Below are 26,111 nucleotides of genomic sequence, written 5' to 3' on the forward strand. Positions count from 1 at the left end.
CATCTCTTCATATTTTCACTTTCTCAAATAATTACAACTTTGTCTTATGGGCCAAGACTACTGAATCACCAATGTAGACTTTGTCCTATGGAACATGACTGTCGAATCACAATGTACACAATAATATATATATCATTATGTTAATTAATTATATAGGTAAGTTATTGCCTTTCCCTTATTTTACATATTGCTCCTACCAGGAACATCTGTTATTGTTATAAATTAATTAATTAGATATGTTCCCTAATATACAATCAAGGATGTGTAAATACTTGTGACACTGTACCTTTTATTTAGGCCTCTCCCAAACTAGAGTATGTGTTGTCTTTGTATCTTCTGTATTATTTTTGCATTTTTACTAACCCTTTTCCCTTGTCTGGTGACATAATAGGCAATTGCAGTAGGTACAGCATAGTGGACTTTTTAATCAATGTTCCTCCTACTCATAATGCAACAGCCTCTTATCCTCACAGCTTGTAACCAAGCATTCTTCTTCTTCCTTTTAGATATACTACTAATCTTCAGTTTTGCTCCTGATGTTTCAGTTTGTCAACTATATTCAATTTTTTAATTTATTTACACATTTATTATATTATATACTTCAGATCTTTAATGTGAATCTTCTGGGAAGATGCATGAGAGAAAAATATAAATTAATAAAGTTATCAGCTGCTACAAACTTAATTAATAAGAAAATATTGTTAAACTGCTATAAAACATTTGTCCCTACTAAAGTTAGATACAACATAATTAACAAGAAAACTTCTACTTTTGAAACAGTACTGTTTCCTCACTCATATCAATAGTTGCCTTTAATCTCTTATTAGCAGCTTTATATTTATATTAACACATTGTTTTTCTTTTAAGATAATAGTTTTTATATGTGTAACAACAAATACTAAACACCTTTTTCCAAAGCTGTTTCACAGAGGAAGACCGCACTGCAGTTCCTTCTCTAAATCCTCGCACAAACAAAAAAATGGCTGACATCGAAATAAGTGTCCAAGGAATAGAAAAGCAACTGGAATCACTCAACAGAGGAAAGTCCACTGGACCTGACGGGATACCAATTCGATTCTACACAGAGTACGCGAAAGAACTTGCCCCCCTTCTAACAGCCGTGTACCGCAAGTCTCTAGAGGAACAGAAGGTTCCAAATGATTGGAAAAAGAGCACAGGTAGTCCCAGTCTTCAAGAAGGGTCGTCGAGCAGATGCGCAAAACTATAGACCTATATCTCTGACGTCGATCTGTTGTAGAATTTTAGAACATGTGTTTTGCTCGAGTATCATGTCGTTTTTGGAAACTCAGAATCTACTATGTAGGAATCAACATGGATTCCGGAAACAGCGATCGTGTGAAACCCAACTCGCTTTATTTGTTCATGAGACCCAGAAAATATTAGATACAGGCTCCCAGGTAGATGCTATTTTTCTTGACTTCCAGAAGGCGTTCGATACAGTTCTGCACTGTCACCTGATAAACAAAGTAAGAGCCTACGGAATATCAGACCAGCTGTGTGGCTGGATTGAAGAGTTTTTAGCAAACAGAACACAGCATGTTGTTATCAACGGAGAGACGTCTACAGACATTACGTGCCACAGGGGAGTGTTATGGGACCATTGCTTTTCACAATATATATAAATGACCTAGTAGATAGTGTCGGAAGTTCCATGCGGCTTTTCGCGGATGATGCTGTAGTATACAGAGAAGTTGCAGCATTAGAAAATTGTAGCGAAATGCAGGAAGATCTGCAGCGGATAGGCACTTAGTGCAGGGAGTGGCAACTGACCCTTAACATAGACAAATGTAATGTATTGCGAATACATAGAAAGAAGGATCCTTTATTGTATGATTATATGATAGCGGAACAAACACTGGTAGCAGTTACTTCTGTAAAATATCTGGGAGTATGCGTGCGGAACGATTTGAAGTGGAATGATCATATAAAATTAATTGTTGGTAAGGCGGGTACCAGGTTGAGATTCATTGGGAGAGTCCTTAGAAAATGCAGTCCATCAACAAAGGAGGTGGCTTACAAAACACTCGTTCGACCTATACTTGAGTATTGCTCATCAGTGTGGGATCCGTACCAGATCGGGTTGACGGAGGAGATAGAGAAGATCCAAAGAAGAGCGGCGCGTTTCGTCACAGGGTTATTTGGTAATCGTGATAGCGTCACGGAGATATTTAACAAACTCAAGTGGCAGACTCTGCAAGAGAGGCGCTCTGCATCGCGGTGTAGCTTGCTCGCCAGGTTTCGAGAGGGTGCGTTTCTGGATGAGGTATCGAATATATTGCTTCCCCCTACTTATACCTCCCGAGGAGATCACGAATGTAAAATTAGAGAGATTAGAGCGCGCACGGAGGCTTTCAGACAGTCGTTCTTCCCGCGAATCATACGCGACTGGAACAGGAAAGGGAGATAATGACAGTGCCACGTAAAGTGCCCTCCGCCACACACCGTTGGGTGGCTTGCGGAGTATAAATGTAGATGTAAATGTAGATGTAGACTTATTAATAATACTGATGTCTGTATTTCCAAGTGATGTTCTGATAATCTTAACACATCTTCAGATATTCTACTTGTTCATTTACTTTCTTATATAAGTATTAAAATCTCTTTCTTTTTATCTAAGATATTTTTGTAAACAATGTAGGAAAAGAAAGATTGCTACTTACCATAAAGATGAAACATTAAGTTGCAGACAGGCACAATTAAAAGAAACTTACACAAAGCTTTCGGCAACAGTCTTCATCAGAAAAAGAGAAACACACAGCATTCATTCACACAAGCAAGAACACCTCACACACACAATACCACCAACACTAACAGTTTGGCCCATAACGCAACTATCACATGGTATGGAAGCAGCAATCTGAAGGGGTATGGGAAGGGATAGCAGTGTAAGAGTGGGGCAGAGAGGAGCACTGCCTGGTGGAGTGTACAGGGGCTAGAACACCAACAGGCACTGTGTCAGGAAGTTGTTAGGCATGGAGATGTGGAGAAAATGGAGCAAAAAAGGAGTGGGGAAAGATGGGTGGTATATTGCAGAGGGCAGCAAACAAAGAGGGTGAGATGCTAAAAGGGGGAGGAGATTATAGGACAGACAGAGCAAAAACTGTTGGATGGAATGTGTGGGTGGTATGTTACTGTAGGTTGAGGCCGGGATACTTAGGAGAATAGAGAATGTTTTGCAAGGATAACACCCATCTGCACAGTTCAGAAAACTGGCAGTGGAGGGGAGGATCCAGATGGCTCAGATAGCAAAGCAGCCATTGAAATCGAGCATGTTATGTTCAGATGCATGTTGTACCACAGGATGGTCTACTTTGCTGTTGCTCACAGTTTGGCAGTGGCCATTCAGCATGGGGGGTCAGCTGGTTGGTAATCATACCAATATAAAAAGCTGTGCAATAATTGCATGTAGAGTTGGTAATGACATGGCTGCTTTCACAGGTGACCCAGCCCCTTATGGGGTGGGATAAACCTGTGAAAGGACTGGAATAGGAAATGCTAGGTGGATGGATTGGGCAGATCAGTAGATCTTGAACCTGGATTTTCTACAGGGATATGATCCTTGTGGCAAGGTGTTGGGATTGGGAGTGGCTTAGGGAAGGACTAGTATGTTGTGGAGGGCATGATGATAGGTAATCAAAGTGCTGGTGAAGGATGATGTTCAATTGTTCCAGTCTGGGGTGGTATCGGGTGATGAAGGCCCGCTCCTCTGTAGCTGGTTCTTGGCAGTGGTGGAAGAATTGGGGGTGTGAGGGGAAATGGCACAGAAGTTCTGTTTGTGCACTAGGTCTGGGGGATACTGCCTGTCTGTGAAGGCCTTGGTGAGACCCTCAGCATACTGGGCAAGGGAGTTCTTGTCACTGCAGATATGCTGTGCCCAGGTGGCCAGGCTGTATGGGAGGGATATTTTTATGTGAAAGGGATGAAAGTAGTTGAAATGCAGGCATTTGCGGAGTTTAATGTGGACAGAGGTGCAGATGGAGCCATCAGAGAGAATGAGGTCAACATTTAGGGAGTTGGGATGCTGGGTTGAGGAAGATCGGGTGAAGCAAATTGCAAAAAAAGGTGTTGTGATTATGAAGGAATGAAGGTAGGGTGTCTTGGCCTTCATTCCAGATCATGAAAATATCATCAATAAACCTTGGCCAGACTACATTTGGCGTTTGGGGAGGCTAGAAAGGTCCCCTCTAGATGGTCCATCAACAAGTTGGCATATGAGGGTGCAGTGCAGGTGCCCATGGCTGTGCTGCAGATGTATTTGTATACCTTCCCTTCAAAGGACAAATAGTTGTGGGTTAGAATACAGTTAGTAAGATGTATGAGGAATGGGGAAGTGGGTCTGAAAGGACATTGGGCAATTGGTTGGAGGTGTTATATAAATGAACCAGAATAATGTTTATTTATATTTATTATTCTATTCCAGGTGATGAAGTCTGTTCTGTGTTACACATACTTTGTTTGCACTGTATTTTTGTTGTGCTTTAAGCTGACTTAGGCTTTTACTTCTCCAGCTCATTGTTTATGGATCTGTCACCATTACATAGCAGCATATTATCTGGAATTTCTTCCACTGTGGCAAATTTATCTGGAATGATTGCACCAGTTGTAGCAGGCTTTATTGTGCGGAACAAGGTAAGTTTTAGTAATACTACCTTTGTTCAGTCATTTAACAATAAAAGTTGCAGAAGCTTCACTGAGCATTCAAAGTGACAGGAAGTATGAAAATATATACACCAAAAATGTTGTTAGGTAGTATTTTATAGTTTTGTATTAATACTAGTTATACTCCCATCTTTAAAAAACTGTAAGACTTTGGCTATATGCTATCGTAGTATTTACATTCCTGAAATATGCAATAGAAACCTGTCATTCACAAAATTAAATGTTTACAAGAAAGAGGCAACTATTTTGAAAGTAACCAGACTGTATATAATTTTCTTTCTTTCATTCTTTCCTCCATAAAAACATATGTATTGTGATAGAGCACTAATGTTTCTTCTTCAACTAGCTCCCTGCACAATATGTTGTGCTTGTAAAATGGGCTACCCAAGGAAAACTGATAGCTGCTGTGATATGAAAATGACTTGTGAATCGAGATGAATTCATGATCAGACTACAGAGTACTCAGTGAGGGGAATAGAAGGCTGCAGTGCCAATCCCCTGCAAGCCCCCCCCCCCTTTCCAGAAAAATACATAAGTTTGAAAACCAGTATTTGTAATGGCTACTGACTCTCCCCATCCCCTGAGATTCCCTCCAGATCAGATGCTAGGTACATTCTTGTGGTCACACATTCTCTTGTATAAACATATTATAGTGTCGCACTTAAAGGAAGGAACAGTTTCAGCGACTAGATCTACCCTACTCTATACTCTCAAACATATTCTCAAAAGACATTGAAAGCTCATCTATCAAGAATACACTAACTTTACAAACTGACAGATTTTTTTCCAGAAATTTATTGCCACTTAGAGGCATGCTGATTGCTTTACAATACAAGTCAACAATTAGTGATTTGAGTTCTTTTTTTTCAGACTGCTGAAGAGTGGAGAATTGTTTTCTTCATTGCTGCTGCAGTTTATGTTACAGCTGCTTTAATTTTTGGTGTTTTGGGATCATCCGAAAGGCAGCACTGGGCAAAAGAGTCTGCAGCATCTGGTGATAATAACAAGCCACATGAAGAAATAAATATAAGTGAAACAAAAGATGTAGTGACACATATGTAATGTAATTTCTAGTAATTTTAATGTAGCTGGTCTTTGTGATGCTGTGATATGAAACTGAGAGTCACCATTTCTTTGATAGATCAGAAGCATTTTAATTCAGTTGTAATGGAAAAAAGTTACTTGTAATAATTGTTTAATGTTCTCATGTGCTTTAAATTTAGATGCAAAGTTTTATTTGCATCTTTCAAATCAATGTGAATCTCAAGATTTATATGAATTTATATTTATTGCCTCGAATATCATTAGTGTATATAGACAGTCATATACATAAAACCTATATACATCAAGACATGTGTAAATATTATCACTTAATAAAATTTATTGCTCATCTCAGTAAGTGGAGGTTTTATAACTGAGATTTTCTTTATTTTTTTTCCTCTATTTTGCTCCATCTGGAATTCACACATACTTTTATGAGATTTGATTCATATATCATGTTATTATCATGGCATGTTCAGTATTATTATATGAGAAATTAAGATTACAATGGACAATTATTAATCTTTTTGTGTCATATTCCAATGACTAAGGCAATATTCATGTACTAAAAAACACATTTTTCCACAAAACAATCCCATATGTACTATATCTGACACATTTTCACATTTGAATTACGTACGTCACTGTGTGTTCCTCTGTTATTTTCAGTTAGACTCAGAGTTGTTTACGTAAGAGAAGTTCTGATCATACTTTCAAACTCAAGCACAACATAATCAATTTCAATAGTTGCATCATAACTCATGCCATCTTGACCCGGAGCACTGTTGTCAGCCAGTCCATTGAGAATCTCAGTTTCACAGAAATAGTAATCCTTTCCAAAAGCCACACCTTCAGCTCTACACCAGAATTAAGTCATATTGGATTGGTCAAAAATCTAGTCTCCTTCATGTGGTTCCTATAGTAAAATAAATACTTGTCACCGACATCTGTAACAAAAAGTAACTAAAAGCTAACACTGAACTGTGCCTCTCCCAGTTCGTACCTTTGTCTAATTATGAACATCTCCAACTCCCATCCAGCTCCTTGGTTACCTTTCAGGAATTCCGTATCTCCAATCTGGCCTCACCTTACATTTCTAGGTCTTGTCCCTAGAACACCAACGTATCGCCAGAAGAAAGAGTAGTTAACCACATTCTTAGAACAGACTTCCCCTCAAATGACTAAGGCTCAGTCATTGCTCTGGTGAACTGCAGTGATTACCTAACTGAAAGAATCCACAAATCATCTGACTCTCCCACATCCAAAACTGGCTGTAGTGATCCTGTCCATTCCAGAACTCCATTATAACTTCCAATCCCAATTTGAAACCACAGATATATCCTAGAACATCACCCCTATACCCTGACTCCCCTTTTCATGAACCTAACTTATATATGCTTTCAAAAATTCGTTACTGTAACCATCCTGGAGATTCAATTGTAGGTAGCCACTGTGCTCCTGCATAACGAATCTCAGCTATAGCTGACCAACACTTATAGCTTAACTTGTTATACTGACAGACTACACAGAGTACGCGAAAGAACTTGCCCCCCTTCTAACAGCCGTGTACCGCAAGTCTCTAGAGGAACAGAAGGTTCCAAATGATTGGAAAAAGAGCACAGGTAGTCCCAGTCTTCAAGAAGGGTCGTCGAGCAGATGCGCAAAACTATAGACCTATATCTCTGACGTCGATCTGTTGTAGAATTTTAGAACATGTGTTTTGCTCGAGTATCATGTCGTTTTTGGAAACTCAGAATCTACTATGTAGGAATCAACATGGATTCCGGAAACAGCGATCGTGTGAAACCCAACTCGCTTTATTTGTTCATGAGACCCAGAAAATATTAGATACAGGCTCCCAGGTAGATGCTATTTTTCTTGACTTCCAGAAGGCGTTCGATACAGTTCTGCACTGTCACCTGATAAACAAAGTAAGAGCCTACGGAATATCAGACCAGCTGTGTGGCTGGATTGAAGAGTTTTTAGCAAACAGAACACAGCATGTTGTTATCAATGGAGAGACGTCTACAGACATTACGTGCCACAGGGGAGTGTTATGGGACCATTGCTTTTCACAATATATATAAATGACCTAGTAGATAGTGTCGGAAGTTCCATGCGGCTTTTCGCGGATGATGCTGTAGTATACAGAGAAGTTGCAGCATTAGAAAATTGTAGCGAAATGCAGGAAGATCTGCAGCGGATAGGCACTTGGTGCAGGGAGTGGCAACTGACCCTTAACATAGACAAATGTAATGTATTGCGAATACATAGAAAGAAGGATCCTTTATTGTATGATTATATGATAGCGGAACAAACACTGGTAGCTGTTACTTCTGTAAAATATCTGGGAGTATGCGTGCGGAACGATTTGAAGTGGAATGATCATATAAAATTAATTGTTGGTAAGGCGGGTACCAGGTTGAGATTCATTGGGAGAGTCCTTAGAAAATGCAGTCCATCAACAAAGGAGGTGGCTTACAAAACACTCGTTCGACCTATACTTGAGTATTGCTCATCAGTGTGGGATCTGTACCAGATCGGGTTGACGGAGGAGATAGAGAAGATCCAAAGGAGAGCGGCGCGTTTTGTCACAGGGTTATTTGGTAACCATGATAGCGTTACAGAGATGTTTAACAAACTCAAGTGGCAGACTCTGCAAGAGAGGTGCTCTGCATCGCGGTATAGCTTGCTCGCCAGGTTTCGAGAGGGTGCGTTTCTGGATGAGGTATCGAATATATTGCTTCCCCCTACTTATACCTCCCGAGGAGATCACGAATGTAAAATTAGAGAGATTAGAGTGCGGACGGAGGCTTTCAGACAGTCGTTCTTCCCGCGAATCATACGCGACTGGAACAGGAAAGGGAGATAATGACAGTGAACACGTAAAGTGCCCTCCGCCACACACTGTTGGGTGGCTTGCGGAGTATAAATGTAGATGTAGATGTAGATGTAGATGTAGATGTAGCCACATCTTACCATGCGTCTGCAATATCTCCACCTTACTACCACCTGGTCCTTTCTTGGGAATGTTGACATCACACCCCTATATACTAACATACCCAATGGCTATGGTCTTGCTGTCATTGAGCACTACTTTTCATCCACACCATTTGATATAATGCTTTACCTCATATGAAGTTCAGTGCTCTGAGTGCCCTGTGACCATACAACATCATACGTACATATATACGTATGTGTGTGTGTGTGTAGAGTGGTTAGAAACACACTGAAAAGTTGTTGCATGGTAGGAGGTTGTGTTGAGAAATAAATGCTAACAAAAAAACAAAAACAAAAAAAAAGTTATATGCTGCACTGTTTCTGAGTTAATTATAATTGCAGTTAGCCAGTCAGACCACTGTGCATGTGAATTCAAGGTGCCCACCAGTTACTATTAGTGACAGTTGTTTCCACAGCGTAAATGACAGTGCATGAGATTGCCCCACCTTTGACTCGCTTTTGGCCCTTACTAAGCTCCTATGTCCAATCCCCCCCCCCCCCCCCCCCCCTCCCACCACCACCCACTTCCCTGGCCATTGGAATCTGTGTATGAGAGAGATAGGGGGGGGAGTGGGAGAGGGGAGAGAGAGAGAGAGGGAGGGAGAGAGAGAGAGAGAGTTGTAGTCAGTCAGCTCTGAAGAAGGGCATTTTCTGAAACCTCAGTGACATTTTCAATCTCATTTATGTGCCTGTATTGCTGCCTGTGGGAGCACAGAAGAATATGGTGAGACTTGGTTAGGTGTCTGCCGGATGTACCATCAAGAGAGCTGTAGTGGAAGGGAAAGGGAGAGAAGAGTAGTAGAATAAGGGAAAGAACTATGCACGTGAGCTGAAGTGATAGAAGGATCATGCGAGGCTGACTAGGAGCAGGGAATGAGATGGAGGCAGTCTTAAGACAAGGACCAATTAAGGTTACAGGCACAGAGGTTACAGGCATGTAGAATAAATATATTGCAGGGAGAGTCCCCACCTGCACAATTCAGAAAAGACAATGTCGATTGGAAGTACCCAAACTGTGCAGCCTGTGAAGCAGCCACAGAAGCCAAGCACACCATGTTGTGAGGAATGCTTGGCAACTGGGTCGTCTAGCTGTAGTGTCCCTCCTTTTCCTTCTCGACTTACCTGCTTTTTCCCGAGAGCTACCTCATTTCAACACAAAATAGGGGAATGCTTGTTTCACTCGACCTGAGTACCTGAGACAACAAGAGGGCTGCCTACCTGCTTGCAGGAGTTAGGCAAATGTATGACCTTGGCTAATTCTTGCCTATTATCTGTCACAGGGATAGGTCACACACCATTAAACTTATGCCATGCAGCTATGCTAGTTGAAGTGAAATAGGTTGTGCAAGTGAACCTACATTCTAAATTCTAAGTGTGGTAAGTTTGTGAATTAAACATAAATAAAACTGATTAAAGGTAAATAACTGTGACAAAGTCCTTAGGATCAATAATGGTAGGCTACACCAGCAATTTACAAACAGAATTGTGCCCTTACAAGAAATATGCAGATATAATGTCAAATAAACTGACAATAACATTCATGCAGTAAAGCTTGTGTAGATATGATTTAAATGCAGGGAGATTTCCTCAGTCAACTATTTACAAGGTCGAAATTAGAATTATATATTAATACCTACAGCTGCTGACAGGCGTTGATATATATCAACAAGGACAGGTGAAAATGTGTGCCCCGACCGGGACTCGAACCCGGGATCTTTTGCTTACATGGTAGATGCTCTATCAATCTGAGCCACCGAGGGCACAGAGGGTAGTGTGACTGCAGGGACTATCTCATGCATGCCTCCCGCAAGACCCACATTATCACCTTATATGTCCACACACTACATTCATAGTGTCCCTACCCAACATACTCATTACTCGTGGAAAACATCCTTACCAACTCCCGTAAGAGTTCAGGTAATATATGTGCATCTGCACAGAAGAGGGAGGTCATGGCCGGTGTTGCCAGAAATATATACTTATATGGATATGGTGTCTGTTCTTTTGGACATGTCAACATACCAATGCCCAACAGCAGCTGAAGGTATTAATATATAATTCTAATTTCGTTTTAGACGGCTGCAGGTCATCAATGGTGTCTGTTCTATTGGACATGTCCAAAAGAGCACACACCATATTCATATAAGTATATTTACAAGGTCTGTTCAACAAATTCTGGAACTTTGTCCACAAAAGTTTTCAACACATACTTTTTACTTGTGCATGGTCACCGTCGAAATACTCTCCTGCACATTGCTGGATCACACAAAGTGACATCTGCAAATTTTCTTTTATCTCATCTGTCATTGCAAGTATTCGTCCTTTCAATGGGTTTTCGAATTTGGAAATAAAAAAATGTCCACAGGGGTCAGGTCTGGAGAGTATGGAGGATGAGGCAGCACAGTGATTTTGTTTTTAGTGCAATACTCACAAACCAATAGGGGTTAATGTGCGGATGTGGTATTGTGATGCAAGAGCCATGAATTTTCTCACCACTTTCCTTCTCACATTTTCTCCCAGGCATAGCAACAAATCCCAATAGTACCATCAATTAACAGTTTGTCTGTGTGGAATGAATTTGTGATGAACTAATCCTGCAAAGCCAAAGAAAACTATCAGCATGGCTTTGACATTTGACCTGACCTGATGAGCTTGTTTGGTCTTGGAGAACCTTTCCCAACCCTTTGTGAAGATTAAACCTTGGTCTCAATATCATAACCAAAGACCCAAGTCTCATCACAAGTTGTGATTCTCTTAAGGAACACCTTGTTCTCATTTGCACAATCCAAAAGCTCTTCACAGATTGTGAAGAGAAGGTCTTTCTGGTCTTGACTCATAAGTTTTGGATGAGCTTGCCTACAACACAATACATTCCAAGATGCTGTGTCAGGATTTCCTGGCATAATCCAACTGAAATGTTACATTTTTCTACAATCTCTCAGAGAGTCAATCTTTGATTGGTACACACAATTTTGTTGACATTCCTGACATGGCCATCATGAGCAGACGTCAAAGGGTGTCTTGAATGAGGTACATCATTAACTTCCATCTGCCCATTTTTAAACAATGTGAACGATTTGTAACATTGAGTACAGCTTAAGCACTTATCAGCGTAGGCTTGCTGCATCATTTGGTTTGTTTCCTTAGAATACAATCAAGGAATTTCTTCCATTTCTTCTTTGTAAATGTTGCTTTTACACATTTGATATACACCCTTTTATACCCTACTGATTTTTTCTACAACAGAGGATCAGAAAGTAATGCACAATAATTTCTCCCCCCTGGTACCGCAGCTGGAATGTTGAAATTTGATGATGATATTGTTTGAAATTAATGGTAGAGGGGGTATTTTGTTTTCATGTGCAGCTCTAGTGAGAGAAGCCTGAACTATGAGACGAACATGTGCACACATTACTGTCATCAGCTTGTGAATAGCAGTGAAGTATAGTTAAATATTTGTGGGGTAAATGGGTTCCAAAAGGGCCATGTAAACCTTAGTGATTTGCCGTGCTCTTTCTTTTTTCATAACATAATGATTAGTAAACCTATGCTACTGCACATCTTGAGTTTTTGCTATTTTGCAAATGAGAAAGAAACAAAAGTCTTTCAAGTTTGACAAGCTTCAGACAGTTATGACGTAGAGCAGGGTTTTGTAGTGTAATGTGTACTTGATTTTAAATTTTTATAGTCACCACCTTTTGTACTATAGTCAATTTTAGTGCTAAATAATGACTATCATTTTTAGTGTGAAACTTTTTTTTAGGCGTACAAGTAAAGGTAAGTGTACTAAAGTAGGGTATTTTATCTGATTTTTTCCATGTACTTTGGCAGAGGAGAACCACCTCCAAGGGAACTGACAGCAGTGCATTTTCTTGCTAACTGCCACTTGGAACTGTTGAAGGTGTGGACAACGTGATGAGAAAATGTGTAAAAGCTCAGAGAAAAAATGAAAGTGTTTGTGAAAACTACTAAACATTGAGCAAGTGAAATTTTTTGTCTAAAAATGAACTGCAATGTGCAGTTTCATTTAACTTTTTTGCTACCCATGAGGATTAATTTTTTGTTAAGCAAGAGAGGACTTTTATACTGTGATATGTATTTTAAAATGTAATCTTTGTTACCCAAAAAGGACATCACTTATGATGAAGATGCCCAATTGTGGATATTTTGTGCAAATGTACAATACATTGTATGTAAATATTTTGTATGGGGATTTTCATTTGGCCAATTCATATAATTTTGAAAAAAAATGTATGCACTGTAGTTTTTATAATGTTTCTTATGTAATATTTTTTGTGTGTAGATTTTTAACCCACTGTATGGGGTCACTTGTGGTCATTGACTCGCCCAGTTAGGGGGTGATGTGAGAAAGCAAGCTGGGGTATTTTTCTTCCCCTCTTGTTTTGCCATCTGCCTCCTTAAATTCGTTTTATTCACTTTTAACTAATTACCATTAACATACGTTAATATAACCTGCATTTTCATAAAAGAGAAAGGTTGGCCCTCATTTTTAAAGAATATAACAACTCCTATATCATTGTATATGATAAAATGGATGCTCAATAAATAATAATAATAATAATAATAATAATAATAATAATAATAATCTAATTTTGTGCTTAGTTTTATGTATGTAATTGATTTTCTAATTTATTTTGACTATCCCTAGTTAGTATCTTTTGTTACAGGGTGACATCAGTAATTGTTTCATAACTTAACTTCTATTGTTTATGTATATATTGTTTATGTATATATATCTATTTGGCTTTATTCGAAAACATGTTAGAAAAGCCAGCCCTTAATTAATTCCAAAGTAATTAACAGTTCCGTCAAAAGTATTATTTGCATAACTATATATGTTAATTTCATGATTTAAACAAATAATTTGGATTAACTCTCATAGCAGAAGAAACTGTTAAGAAGACGGAATTTTTTGATGTATTCAGTTAATTTAATGAGTTAAGCTTTAATGGTAATTTCAGTAAAGTAAACACCAAACAATGTGAAGTTTCAGTACCTATTATTCTGAGGATATACAAGGGCCCAATTTTTGGTCCCGAGACAGCTAATCCATGGCCAGATTTCAGACAAGAAACCGGTGATGGTTAGAACAACAATAATGCTTCAACTTAACTGTGAAATAAGTGTTACACAATTAGGCTCTGTGTTAAAACAATTACAGTGTCTGCTCCATACGTTCCTTATTATTCTTTAAGAAATGTGAACTCTGTGGTTAGGCTTTAACTGCTCATAGATGTTCAACAGTAAACTATTGTAGTAGTATGTGCATGTTCACCTGAAACCAGTTAATGAGACTTATCGAAAGTTAAACAGTAGTGCACTGGCCATATAACTGTGTATTATTGGGGGATTATGAACAGTGAAAGTAAACTACTGTGAAATGCAACTGTGAACCTGTTGGCTACATTATTTAAAGTAGTCAGTGTAGTACTTCCACATCCCATTTTTCAGGCAGTATCACAATGCAGTATGTCGACACCGAGGACAACAAACAACAAAATAAAGAAGGTGAACTGTCACACAACTAGCTCCACAGATGATAAAGAGATTGAAGAAAGCTATGATGATATAAAATAAATTATTCAGATGGCTAAAGGAGAAGAAAATGTAATAGTTAATGGGGATTGGAATTCGATAGTAGGACAAGGAAGAGAAGGAAAAATAATAGGTGAATATGAGCTAGGGGAAAAGAGTGAAAGATGAAACTACCTAGTAGAATTTTGCACCAAGCATAAGTCAATCATCGCTACAACTTGGTTTAAGAATCTTGAAAGACTGTTTTATATATGGAAGAGACCTGGAGACACCAAAAGGTTTCAGATTGATTATATAATCAAAAGGATGAGATTCTGGAACCAGCTTTTAAATAGTAAGACATATCCAGGGGCAGATGTGAACTCTGGCCACAATTTATTGGTTATGAACTGAAGAAATTACAAAAAGGTAGGAAATTAAACAGATGAGACCTGGATAAATTGAAGGAACCAGATGATGTTAAGAGTTTCAAAGGGAGCATTAGGGAACAATTGACATAAACATGAGAAAAGAATGCAATAGAAAAAGAACAGATAGCTTTGAGAGATGAAATAGTGAATGCAGCAGAAGTTCAAATAGGTAAAGGGACCAGGCCTAGTATAAATCATTGGATAACACAAGAGACACTAAATTTAACTGATGAAAGGAGAAAATATAAAAATACAATAAATCAAGCAGGCAATGAAATGAAATGATCATGAGGCATTGATGGCCATGAGGCCCCATCTGGGGAAGTTAGGCTGCCGGGTTGCAAGTCTTATTTCAGGTTATGCCACATTGGGCTACTTGCGTGCCAGTGAAGATGAAATGATGATGAGAACAACACAACATCCAGTCCACAGCAGAAAAAATCTCCAACCCAGGTTCACTGCATTGTAGGCTAACATGGTACCACTCAGCTAAGCAGGCAGACAATGAAGCAGGTGAAAGGGAATAGAAATGTCTAAAAAATGAAACTGACAGCAAGTGCAAAATGGCAAAGGGGGAATGGCTAGAGAACAAATGTAAGGATTTACAAGCTTATATCACTAGGGGAAAGAGAGATGTAGTCTACAGGAAAATTAAAGAGACTTTGGAGAAAAAAGAAGCAGCTGTATGAATATCAAGAGCCCAGATGAAAAACCAGTCCTTAGTAAAGAAGGGAAAGCTGAAAGGTGGAAGGAGTACATAGAGTGTCCATACAAGGGAGATTTACTTGAGGGTAAAATTATAGAAATGGAAGATGATGTAGATGAAGATGAGAGAGGAGGTAAGATACTGTAACAAGAATTTGACAGAGCACTGAGATACCTAAGCCATAATAAGGTCCTGGGAGTAGATGACATTCTGTTGGAACTGCTGATAGCCTTGGGAGAGCCAGCCATGACAAAACTCTTCCATCTAGTGAGAACAACATATGGAACAGCCTAAATACCTCACACATCAAAAAGAATATAATAATTACAATTCCAAAGAAAGCAAGTGCTGACAGGTGTGAATATTTCTGAACTATTAGTTTAATAAGTCATAGTTGCAAAATACTAACATGAATTATATACAGAAGAATGGAAAACCTGGTAGAAGCGAACCTCAGGAAAGATCAGTTTGGATTCTGGAGAAATGTAGGAACACGTGAGGAAATACTGACCTTACAACTTATCTTAGAAGACAGGTTAAGGAAAGGCAAACCTACATTTACAGCATTCGAAGACTTGGAAAAGGCTTTTGGCAGTATTGACTGAAACACTCTCTTTTGAATTCTGAGGATAGCAGGAGCAAAATACAGGGAGTCAAAGGGTGTTTACAACTTCTACAGAAACCAGTTGGCAGTTATAAGAGTCAAGGGGCATGAAAGGGAGGCAATGGTTGAAAAGGAAGTGAGACAGGGTTGTAGCTTATCCCTGATATTCAATCTGTAAATTGAGCAAGCAGTAAAGGAAACAAAAGAAAAATTTGGAGTAGGAATTAAAATCCTGGGAGAAGAAATAAAAACTTTGAGGTTTGCCGATGACTTTTTAGTTCTCTTAGGGGCAGCAAATGACTTGGGAGAGCAGTTGAATAGAATGGATAGGATCTTGAATGGGAGATATAAGATGAACATCAACAAAAGGAAAACAAGGATAAGAGAACGTAGTCGAATTAAACCAGGTGATGTTGAGGGAATTAGATTAGGAAATGAGACACTTAAACTAATGGCTGAGTTTTGCTATTTGAGCAGCAAAATAATTGATTATGGTCAAAGTAGACTGGATATAAAATCTAGACTGCCGACAGCAAGGAAAGCATTTCAGAAGAGAAATTTGTTACCATCAAGTATATATTTAAGGGTCAGGAAGTCTTTTCTGAAAATATTTGTAAGGGGGTGTAGCCATGTACAGAAGTGGACTGAAGACTGAAGACCACAATGTAATTTTTTAATTATTTTTGATAAGGTTACTTAAATTGGGCAAAATTACATTTTCTGAAGGTTTCTGTTGTATCAGTTTGCTCAACAAATCAACAGTTAACCTCACTATTTCAAATGTTCGCACCTGATGTTTATTACGTATTGTGCAGAACAATGACTTTCATTGTTCCATTCTTTTAAAACATTGAAAGTAGTAAAAGTATAAACGAAAAGACCAACCAGCTTTAAATGGTGGAACAAAAGTTACAACTACATACTTTTACATTCTCTATCCATCACACTCTGATGTGTGATTCAACAATCAGCAGCCATTAATACCTGTGCATTAATACCTGTACATTCCTGCTGATATTATAGCTAATTTTATTGTTAAGTAGTGGAAACAGCCAATGTGCTGATTATATTAACATTTTGATATATTTTTGTATTTATTGCACATAGCTTGTACCAAAATTTGCAAAGCAATATGGGTTTGCTTTATGTTCATAAACAAGTTATTATTGGCTCAAGTGTTATCATTCTTTTATTGAAAACATTGTACACAAATAAGGTAAACTGATAAAATTTGTTTGATACATAATTTTGGTTTTCTTTAGTGACAGAATTGTCATTGTGGTCAATGATATGTTACTACACATTATATCATACAAACATATACACTTGTAGTGTTGCTCTTCAGTATGGCACTTACAGTAATGGACCACATGACTAATGATGGTGAGCATGGCGGCTATGGTGATTCCTGACAGGCCTGGATCTCCTTCTGTTGGCCCCAGATGTGCTGATGGGCAGAGGGAAGAGCCTATCCCACAGCCGCATGCGCTCCTGGTAGTACAGGCCTTGTCTCATCTGCAGCTCCGAGCCAATGTCAAGGCATGCTGGCTTTGAGAGGTTAAGTGTTTTCCACTCTACATTTATGAGGTCAGTCTTCTCTGGAGTTGGGTTCCTATAACATTTGGTGTTAAGATTGGCTATAAATTCAATCACATACTTTTCCATCACCACTGCTAGAATCTAACCACTTATTAAACTTGAGACAATATTGTGAAAAGGATAGATTACTGCTCACCATACAGCAGAGATTCTGAGTTGCAGATAGGCCCCACAAAAAGACTGCCAAACAAGTAAGCTTTCGGCCAAAAAGGCCTTCAACAGAATTCACACACACACACACACACACACACACACACACACACACACACACACACACACAACTCTTCACAAAAATTCTTGCCGGAGACAGTTGCCATGTGTGTGCAAGTTGCATTTGGTTGTGTGTGTGTGTGTGTGTGTGTGTGTGTGTGTGTGTTTGTTGTCTAATTCCAATGAAGGTCTTTTTGGTGGAAAGCTTATTTGTTTGACAGTCTTTTTGTTGTGCCTATCTGTGTCTCAGAATCTCTGCTATATAGTGAGCATAATCTATAAATGGTTCAAATGGCTCTGAGCACTATGGGACTTAACATCTCTGGTCATCAGTCCCCTAGAACTTAGAACTACTTAAACCTAACTAACCTAAGGACATCACACACATCCATGCCCGAGGCAGGATTCGAACCTGCGACCGTAGCAGTCGCGCGGTTCCGGACTGAGCGCCTAGAACCGCTAGACCACCGCGGCCGGCGATCATAATACTTTTCATAATATTGGTATTATTCCATCCTGGATTTTCCATTGTTTGATTTCATTTATGAAATTTAAGTTATTTTCACTGTTAGTAAACACCAATGGAAAAATCTAAACTAGTTATGATGCCAATGAATATCCTGAGCAGATGAGTTCAAGGTCCTTCTGAGTCCTATTCAGTTTTATCTTCCATCTAAATTCTGACAACCACTGTAAAGTGCAAGGCAGGGAGTATTTTTCATTGTACTAGTCTTTAACATGGATCTTATGATTTTTTTGGCCCAGAAACTGTTCACAAGAAAGTGGATGGGCAAAATAACTGAAAACAATATTTATTTCAGCCAGCAGCTTCCTACACATTCTCAGGGCAGGAAATGCAGTACAACAAGCTTTTAATTCATAAATCAAATCTATAACAGGTAAACCTCAGACATCATGAAGAATGTAAGAGAGCATTCGGGAAGGTAAACTTGCCAGATAGAGTCAACTACCACGAAAATCAGTGTAAACAATGCTATCCTTGGATGATTTAGGTTTGCACGAGGGAGGTGTCCATTGGGCGCCTGCTAGTTCAATCAGACCATTGTGACTGTTTAAAACTGTTCTACTGAATATAAATGTTATATACATCTACTATGAACAGGCAAATATGCTATTTCAGAATTATGGTTTTGGTTTCTGCTTCCAACTATTGGGACTGGTTTCTAAGAGAAATTATCTGGATTACATTACCATGTAGCATTATTAACTAGGAAAGAGAGTTTCACTTAAATTCTCCCCTTACTCAGCTGAAACAAAAGGTGATTGTTAGTGCTTAATATCTCTACCATTTTGGAGGTAATTATCTCACACTGGCTGGTAGTGATAGTGTTTACTCTGTGTAATTTCTCTTCCTGCAAGCTCTCCCATACAAATAGTTGCAGTCCTTCAGATCTAACCTAGCTTCTTGAGAGAATTCCTTCTGAAATAAGGTAAAATATTTTGTGTGGGGAACAACTTGCCTCTTTTCAGTTTGCTGTGATTTGACTGAAAATGACCATGTTCTAGAACAGGCTGCCCTGATCTCTTGGGTAGGATGTCCCCTCATTTCAGGGCACAATGACAGGTAATTGCGCCCTGAAATGAGAGACACCCTACCCAAGATACTTCCAACCCCTCCTAAAGTGGTGTTGTGTTTCCCACTCAACCTCCACAATACCCTAGTCCATTCCTATGCCACTCCCAATCTCAACCCCATGTCACAAGGATGATATCCCTGTGGAAGACCCAGATGGAAAACCTGCCCAATCTACCCACTCAGCACTTCCTATTCCAGTCCTGTCACAGGTTTATTCTACACCATCAAAGGCTGGGCTACATGTGAAAGCAGCCATGTCATTTACCAGCTCTGCTGCAATCACTGTACAGCTTTTTATATTAGTGTGACTACCAACCAGCTGTCCACAAGGATGAATGGCCACCGGCAAACTGTGGCCAAGAGCAAAACACAGTACCCTGTGGCACAGCATGTAGCTGGACATAACACATTTGATTTCAATGGTTGCTTCACTACCTGAGCCATCTGGATCCTTTCCTCCATCAGCAGCTTTTCTGAACTGCACAGATGCGAGTTATCCTTACAACACATTCTCTGCCCCTGTTATTATCCTGGCCTCAACCTATGGCAACATAATGTACCCACACCCTCCAGCTGGTGCTGGTGGAGAAGTGGTTAGTGAGTTGGTCTCTCATACCCAAATCCCCTGGCTTAGACCCAGACTTCACTCTTAAACATGCATAACATGGCACGATATAGAAAAAATAATCTCTCCAAGCGAACTTTGGAGGTAGGCTGTATTTAGTGCACTCCTAATGAAATTTATATCTGAAATTTTGTGCCCAAATTGTTATTGGTGGATCACAAATGCTGAAGTAAAATTGATGAGAAATTTATTACTGTAGCTCCACATAGTGGCCAAGGGCCAGTAAACATTTTATTATTGTTTCTTGACTTAATATAACTCTAATATTTTGTTAATTATTTATTGCTCTGCAGTTCTTTTTTATATTTAAATATAAAAAATTGTTACTAAATTAAGTTCTGATGCTTTACAACTATTGTACTCAATTTACTCAACATATTAAGGAGGGGAGGGGGTTGTAAAAATGAGTAGTGTGTTGACAGGGAAATGGAGTGCTGCAAATATACTTAGTTACTAGGGCACTAGTTCTGTGGGTCACTATCATTGTCTTTTCTGTACTTGCATGTGGTGTGTGCTCTCTTCTAAACTCCACAGAGTACTCTATTCATGGAGTGATAATTCACTTCCAAAAACTATATAGAACCTGTCAGAGATTCAGTTGGTTCTTTGGACCTCATTTAGTATTAATAGTTTTAACTGTTCATCCAGCAGTTATCAGGAATACATATAATCTGAACCACAATGTTGTTTAACAATTCTAGTTATACGGAGTAAGTCTTCATAAGATATGATACCCATTTCGATTGTCCCTTCCCCCTCCTCCCATACACAAAATGCTCCTTGGCCCACTGGCTGATAGACCCCTACATTTGAAATTGCCTATCTCACATATAACAATGTATTTTTTTAATGTATCACCTCACCTTTCATTCATTGTTTCTTTTACAATGGATGCATTTTTAGGGTTCTGTACTTCAATCAGTAAAAACAGAACCCTTTAGGACAACTTTCTTCTCCATCTGTCTGTCTGTTAAGACCTGTTTTCCTGAGGAATGAGTAGAAACCAAGCATAAATATGGACAATGCAAATCTGCCAACCCAAAGTTGTGATGTAGTGTTCAGTGAAACAACATGAAATTACTTCCAGACTGTAAACTCCAATAGTAAACTATTTATGCTTTCATACAACCATGGTTGTGGTCTTGCAAATAAAGTAATAGAAAAAACTAATATAAATGTGTGAGATATAGGGAAACTAGGAGCTCCAATTTGTGAAAGTAAAAAGATGATTGCATCTACAGAGGTAAAAAATCTACACCATAGAGACTTTGTCTTACTTCTGAGACGTTCTAACAACATATACAAAACCAAAATGGCAAGTGCTACACATGATCTTAAACAGTGTCTGGAAACTCTCACAATTACAAATGTCATAATTGTGAATATTCCACACTGCCATGATCTTGTGAGACAGTTGTCTGTTAATACAGAGATACAAAGGGCCAATAATCAATTTGCTAAAATCTTCAGACATTTTAAAAATGTTAAATGTGTTGACATGAGTAATATAGGATGTAGATTCCACACACAACACTGAATACACCTGGAAGGCTTGGGTAAAGAATATTGGCCAAACATGACAACTAAGGAAATAATAGAACACCAATATAACTTCAAAACCAAATTGATAGACACAACACCATCAGAAGACCAAACAGGAACAACAAAAACACCTAAAAAAAGTAGAAGTGAAAGAACCATCAGCGGCAGCAAATCATGCAAAAAATTATGAGGATTCAGCAGGAAGAACATTGGATAGTGAGGTGAATACAAGAAAACTATAGCTCTTCATCACCCAAATGATTTCTTAGATAAAAACAAAGGAAACAAGAAGCCTCCAAGGCAAGAAGTACTCAGTGTTTCTCAGTTCTCCAACAGAATATCCAGTCCATAAGAAATAAAGTGCAACAGCTACAAGTGGAACTGCAGACTATTGATAGTTCACTTGTTTGCATAACAGAAGATTGGTGCAGGGGATCATAAATTACAAAAGTAGCTCTAAGCACATATAATAAGTCTGTTCAAAAAATTCTGGAACATTTGTAATTTTGCGCCAATGCGTTGGAGCGAAATGCGGCTGACATTCCTGGACACACCTGTGTTTAATGTGTAATTACCAGAAGTTTCATTGTTGTATGTCTGTTAGTTATTGTTCAGTACTATGTTGAGTACAATGATGTGTGATGTTGTTGTTGTTGTGGTCTTCAGTCCTGAGACTGGTTTGATGCAGCTCTCCATGCTACTCTATCCTGTGCAAGCTTCTTCATCTCCCAGTATCTACTGCAACCTACATCCTTCTGAATCTGCTTAGTGTATTCATCTCTTTGTCTCCCTCTACGATTTTTACCCTCCACACTGCCCTCCAATGCTAAATTTGTGATCCCTTGATGCCTCAAAACATGTCCTACCAACCGATCCCTTCTTCTAGTCAAGTTGTGCCACAAACTTCTCTTCTCCCCAATCCTATTCAATACCTCCTCATTAGTTACGTGATCTACCCACCTTATCTTCAGCATTCTTCTGTAGCACCACATTTCGAAAGCTTCTATTCTCTTCTTGTCCAAACTAGTTATCGTCCATGTTTCACTTCCATACATGGCTACACTCCATACAAATACTTTCAGAAACGACTTCCTGACACTTAAATCTATACTCGATGTTAACAAATTCCTCTTCTTGAGAAACGCTTTCCTTGCCATTGCCAGTCTACATTTTATATCCTCTCTACTTCGACCATCATCCGTTATTCTACTCCCCAAATAGCAAAACTCCTTTACAACTTTAAGTGTCTCATTTCCTAATCTAATTCCCTCAGCATCACCCGACTTAATTCGACTACATTCCATTATCCTCGTTTTGCTTTTGTTGATGTCCATCTTATATCCTCCCTTCAAGACACTGTCCATTCCATTCAACTGCTCTTCCAAGTCCTTTGCTGTCTCTGACAGAATTACAATGTCATCAGCGAACCTCAAAGTTTTTACTTCTTCTCCATGAATTTTAATACCTACTCCGAATTTTTCTTTTGTTTCCTTTACTGCTTGCTCAATATACAGATTGAATAACATCGGGGAGAGGCTACAACCCTGTCTTACTCCTTTCCCAACCACTGCTTCCCTTTCATGCCCCTCGACTCTTATAACTGCCATCTGGTTTCTGTACAAACTGTAAATAGCCTTTCGCTCCCTGTATTTTACCCCTGCCACCTTCAGAATTTGAAAGAGAGTATTCCAGTTAACATTGTCAAAAGCTTTCTCTAAGTCTACAAATGCTAGAAACGTAGGTTTGCCTTTTCTTAGTCTTTCTTCTAAGATAAGTCGTAAGGTCAGTATTGCCTCACGTGTTCCAACATTTCTACGGAATCCAAACTGATCTTCCCCGAGGTCGGCTTCTACCAGTTTTTCCATTCGTCTGTAAAGAATTCGCGTTAGTATTTTGCAACTGTGACTTATTAAACTGATAGTTCAGTAATTTTCACATCTGTCAACACCTGCTTTCTTTGGGATTGGAATTATTATATTCTTCTTGAAGTCTGAGGGTATTTCGCCTGTCTCATACATCGTGCTCACCAGATGGTAGAGTTTTGTCATGACTGGCTCTCCCGAGGCCATCAGTAGTTCTAATGGAATGTTGTCTACTCCCGGGGCCTTGTTTCGACTCAGGTCTTTCAGTGCTCTGTCAAACTCTTCACGCAGTATCTTATCTCCCATTTCGTCTTCATCTACATCCTCTTCCATTTCCATAATATTGTCCTCAAGTACATCGCCCTTGTATAAACCCTCTATATACTCCTTCCACCTTTCTGCCTTCCCTTCTTTGCTTAGAACTGGGTTTCCATCTGAGCTCTTGATATTCATACAAGTGGTTCTCTTCTCTCCAAATGTCTCTTTAATTTTCCTGTAGGCAGTATCTATCTTACCCCTAGTAAGACAAGCCTCTACATCCTTACATTTGTCCTCTAGCCATCCCTGCTTAGCCATTTTGCACTTCCTGTCAATCTCATTTTTGAGACGTCTGTATTCCTTTTTGTCTGCTTCATTTACTGCACTTTTGTATTTTCTCCTTTCATCAATTAAATTCAATATTTCTTCTGTTACCCAAGGATTTCTATTAGCCCTCGTCTTTTTACCTACTTGATCCTCTGCTGCCTTCACTACTTCATCTCTCAGAGCTACCCATTCTTCTTCTACTGTATTTCTTTCCCCCATTCCTGTCAATTGTTCCCTTATGCTCTCCCTGAAACTCTCTACAACCTCTGGTTCTTTCAGTTTATCCAGGTCCCATCTCCTTAAATTCCCACCTTTCTGCAGTTTCTTCAGTTTCAATCTGCAGTTCATAACTAATAGATTGTGGTCAGAATCCACATCTGCCCCAGGAAATGTCTTACAATTTAAAACCTGGTTCCTAAATCTCTGTCTGACCATTATATAATCTATCTGATACCTACTAGTATCTCCAGGATTCTTCCAGGTATACAACCTTCTTTTATGATTCTTGAACCAAGTGTTGGCTATGATTAAGTTATGCTCTGTGCAAAATTCTACAAGGCGGCTTCCTCTTTCATTCCTTCCCCCCAATCCATATTCACCTACTATGTTTCCTTCTCTCCCTTTTCCTACTGACGAATTCCAGTCACCCATGACTATTAAATTTTCGTCTCCTTTCACTACCTGAATAATTTCTTTTATCTCGTCATACATTTCATCTATTTCTTCATCATCTGCAGAGGTAGTTGGCATATAAACTTGTACTACTGTAGTAGGCATGGGCTTTGTGTCTATCTTGGCCACAATAATGCGTTCACTATGCTGTTTGTAGTAGCTAACCCGCACTCCTATTTTTTTTATTCATTATTAAACCTACTCCTGCATTACCCCTATTTGATTTTGTATTTATAACCCTGTAATCACCTGACCAAAAGTCTTGTTCCTCCTGCCACCGAACTTCACTAATTCCCACTATATCTAACTTTAACCTATCCATTTCCCTTTTTAAATTTTCTAACCTACCTGCCCGATTAAGGGATCTGACATTCCACGCTCCGATCCGTAGAACGCCAGTTTTCTTTCTCCTGATAACGACGTCCTCCTGAGTAGTCCCCGCCCGGAGATCCGAATGGGGGACTATTTTACCTCCGGAATATTTTACCCAAGAGGACGCCATCATCATTTAATCATACAGTAGAGCTGCATGTCCTCGGGAAAAATTACGGCTGTAGTTTCCCCTTGCTTTCAGCCGTTCGCAGTACCAGCACAGCAATGCCGTTTTGGTTAATGTTACAAGGCCAGATCAGTCAATCATCCAGACTGTTGCCCCTGCAACTACTGAAAAGGCTGCTGCCCCTCTTCAGGAACCACATGTTTGTCTGGCCTCTCAACAGATGCCCCTCCGTTGTGGTTGCACCTACGGTATGGCCATCTGTATCGCTGAGGCACGCAAGCCTCCCCACCATGGTTCATGGGGGGGTGTGTGATACAGTTTGCAAATTTTGAGATGGCAGAGTTAAAGGAGCAGCATGTCTCCGTTAAATTTTGCAAGAAATTCAATTACAGAGACACACTAAATGATGTAGAAAGCCTATAGTGAGTGCTTAATCCATGCTCAGTGTTACAAATGACTCACATGATTTAAAAATGGCCAGATGGAACTTAAAGGTGACCCTTGTTCAAGACACTCTTCGACATCTACCGATGATGCTCATTTCAGGAATGTCAACAAAATTGTATGTGTCAAATGAAGACTGACCATTTGAGAGATTGCAGAAGAAGGTAACATTTTAGTTGGACCATTTCATGAAATCCTAAAACTGCATCTTGGAATGCAGCATGTTGCTGCCAAGTTTGTCCCATGGCTCATGAGTCAAGACCAGAAGGAACTTCACATTGCAATCTGTAAAGAGCTTTTGCATTGTGCAAATGAGAATGAGATGTGCCTTGAGACAATCATAACTGGTGACAAGACAAGGGTCTACCATTATGATGTTGAGACCAAGATTCGACCTTCACAATGGGTTTGGAAAGGTTCTCCAAGACCAAAAAGAGCTCTTCAGGCCAGGAAAAATGTAAAGCCATGTTGATAGTTTT

General features: G+C 39.2%; 2 protein-coding genes across 3 annotated transcripts in view; one reads left to right on the top strand and one right to left on the bottom strand.

Moving 5' to 3' along the window:
• Nucleotides 1-6,662, top strand: part of LOC126163037 (sialin-like) — an 85,933-nt gene extending 79,271 nt beyond the window's left edge. For both annotated transcript variants that reach the window (XM_049919911.1, XM_049919912.1), the window contains 2 exons: nt 4,530-4,650; nt 5,551-6,662. In XM_049919911.1, coding sequence (XP_049775868.1) covers nt 4,530-4,650; nt 5,551-5,742 — 313 coding nt within the window. In that variant the 3' untranslated portion in view covers nt 5,743-6,662. The remainder of the gene's footprint in view (nt 1-4,529; nt 4,651-5,550) is intronic.
• Nucleotides 6,663-17,168: 10,506 nt separating this feature from the next.
• Nucleotides 17,169-26,111, bottom strand: part of LOC126163036 (esterase E4-like) — a 121,368-nt gene continuing 112,425 nt past the window's right edge. Inside the window, 1 exon segment of the mRNA XM_049919910.1 lies at nt 17,169-17,609. Within this exon segment, the coding sequence (XP_049775867.1) occupies nt 17,372-17,609 (238 nt within the window). The 3' untranslated portion in view covers nt 17,169-17,371.

Source organism: Schistocerca cancellata, chromosome 2 (genome assembly GCF_023864275.1).
Source record: "Schistocerca cancellata isolate TAMUIC-IGC-003103 chromosome 2, iqSchCanc2.1, whole genome shotgun sequence".
NCBI lineage: Eukaryota > Metazoa > Arthropoda > Insecta > Orthoptera > Acrididae > Schistocerca > Schistocerca cancellata.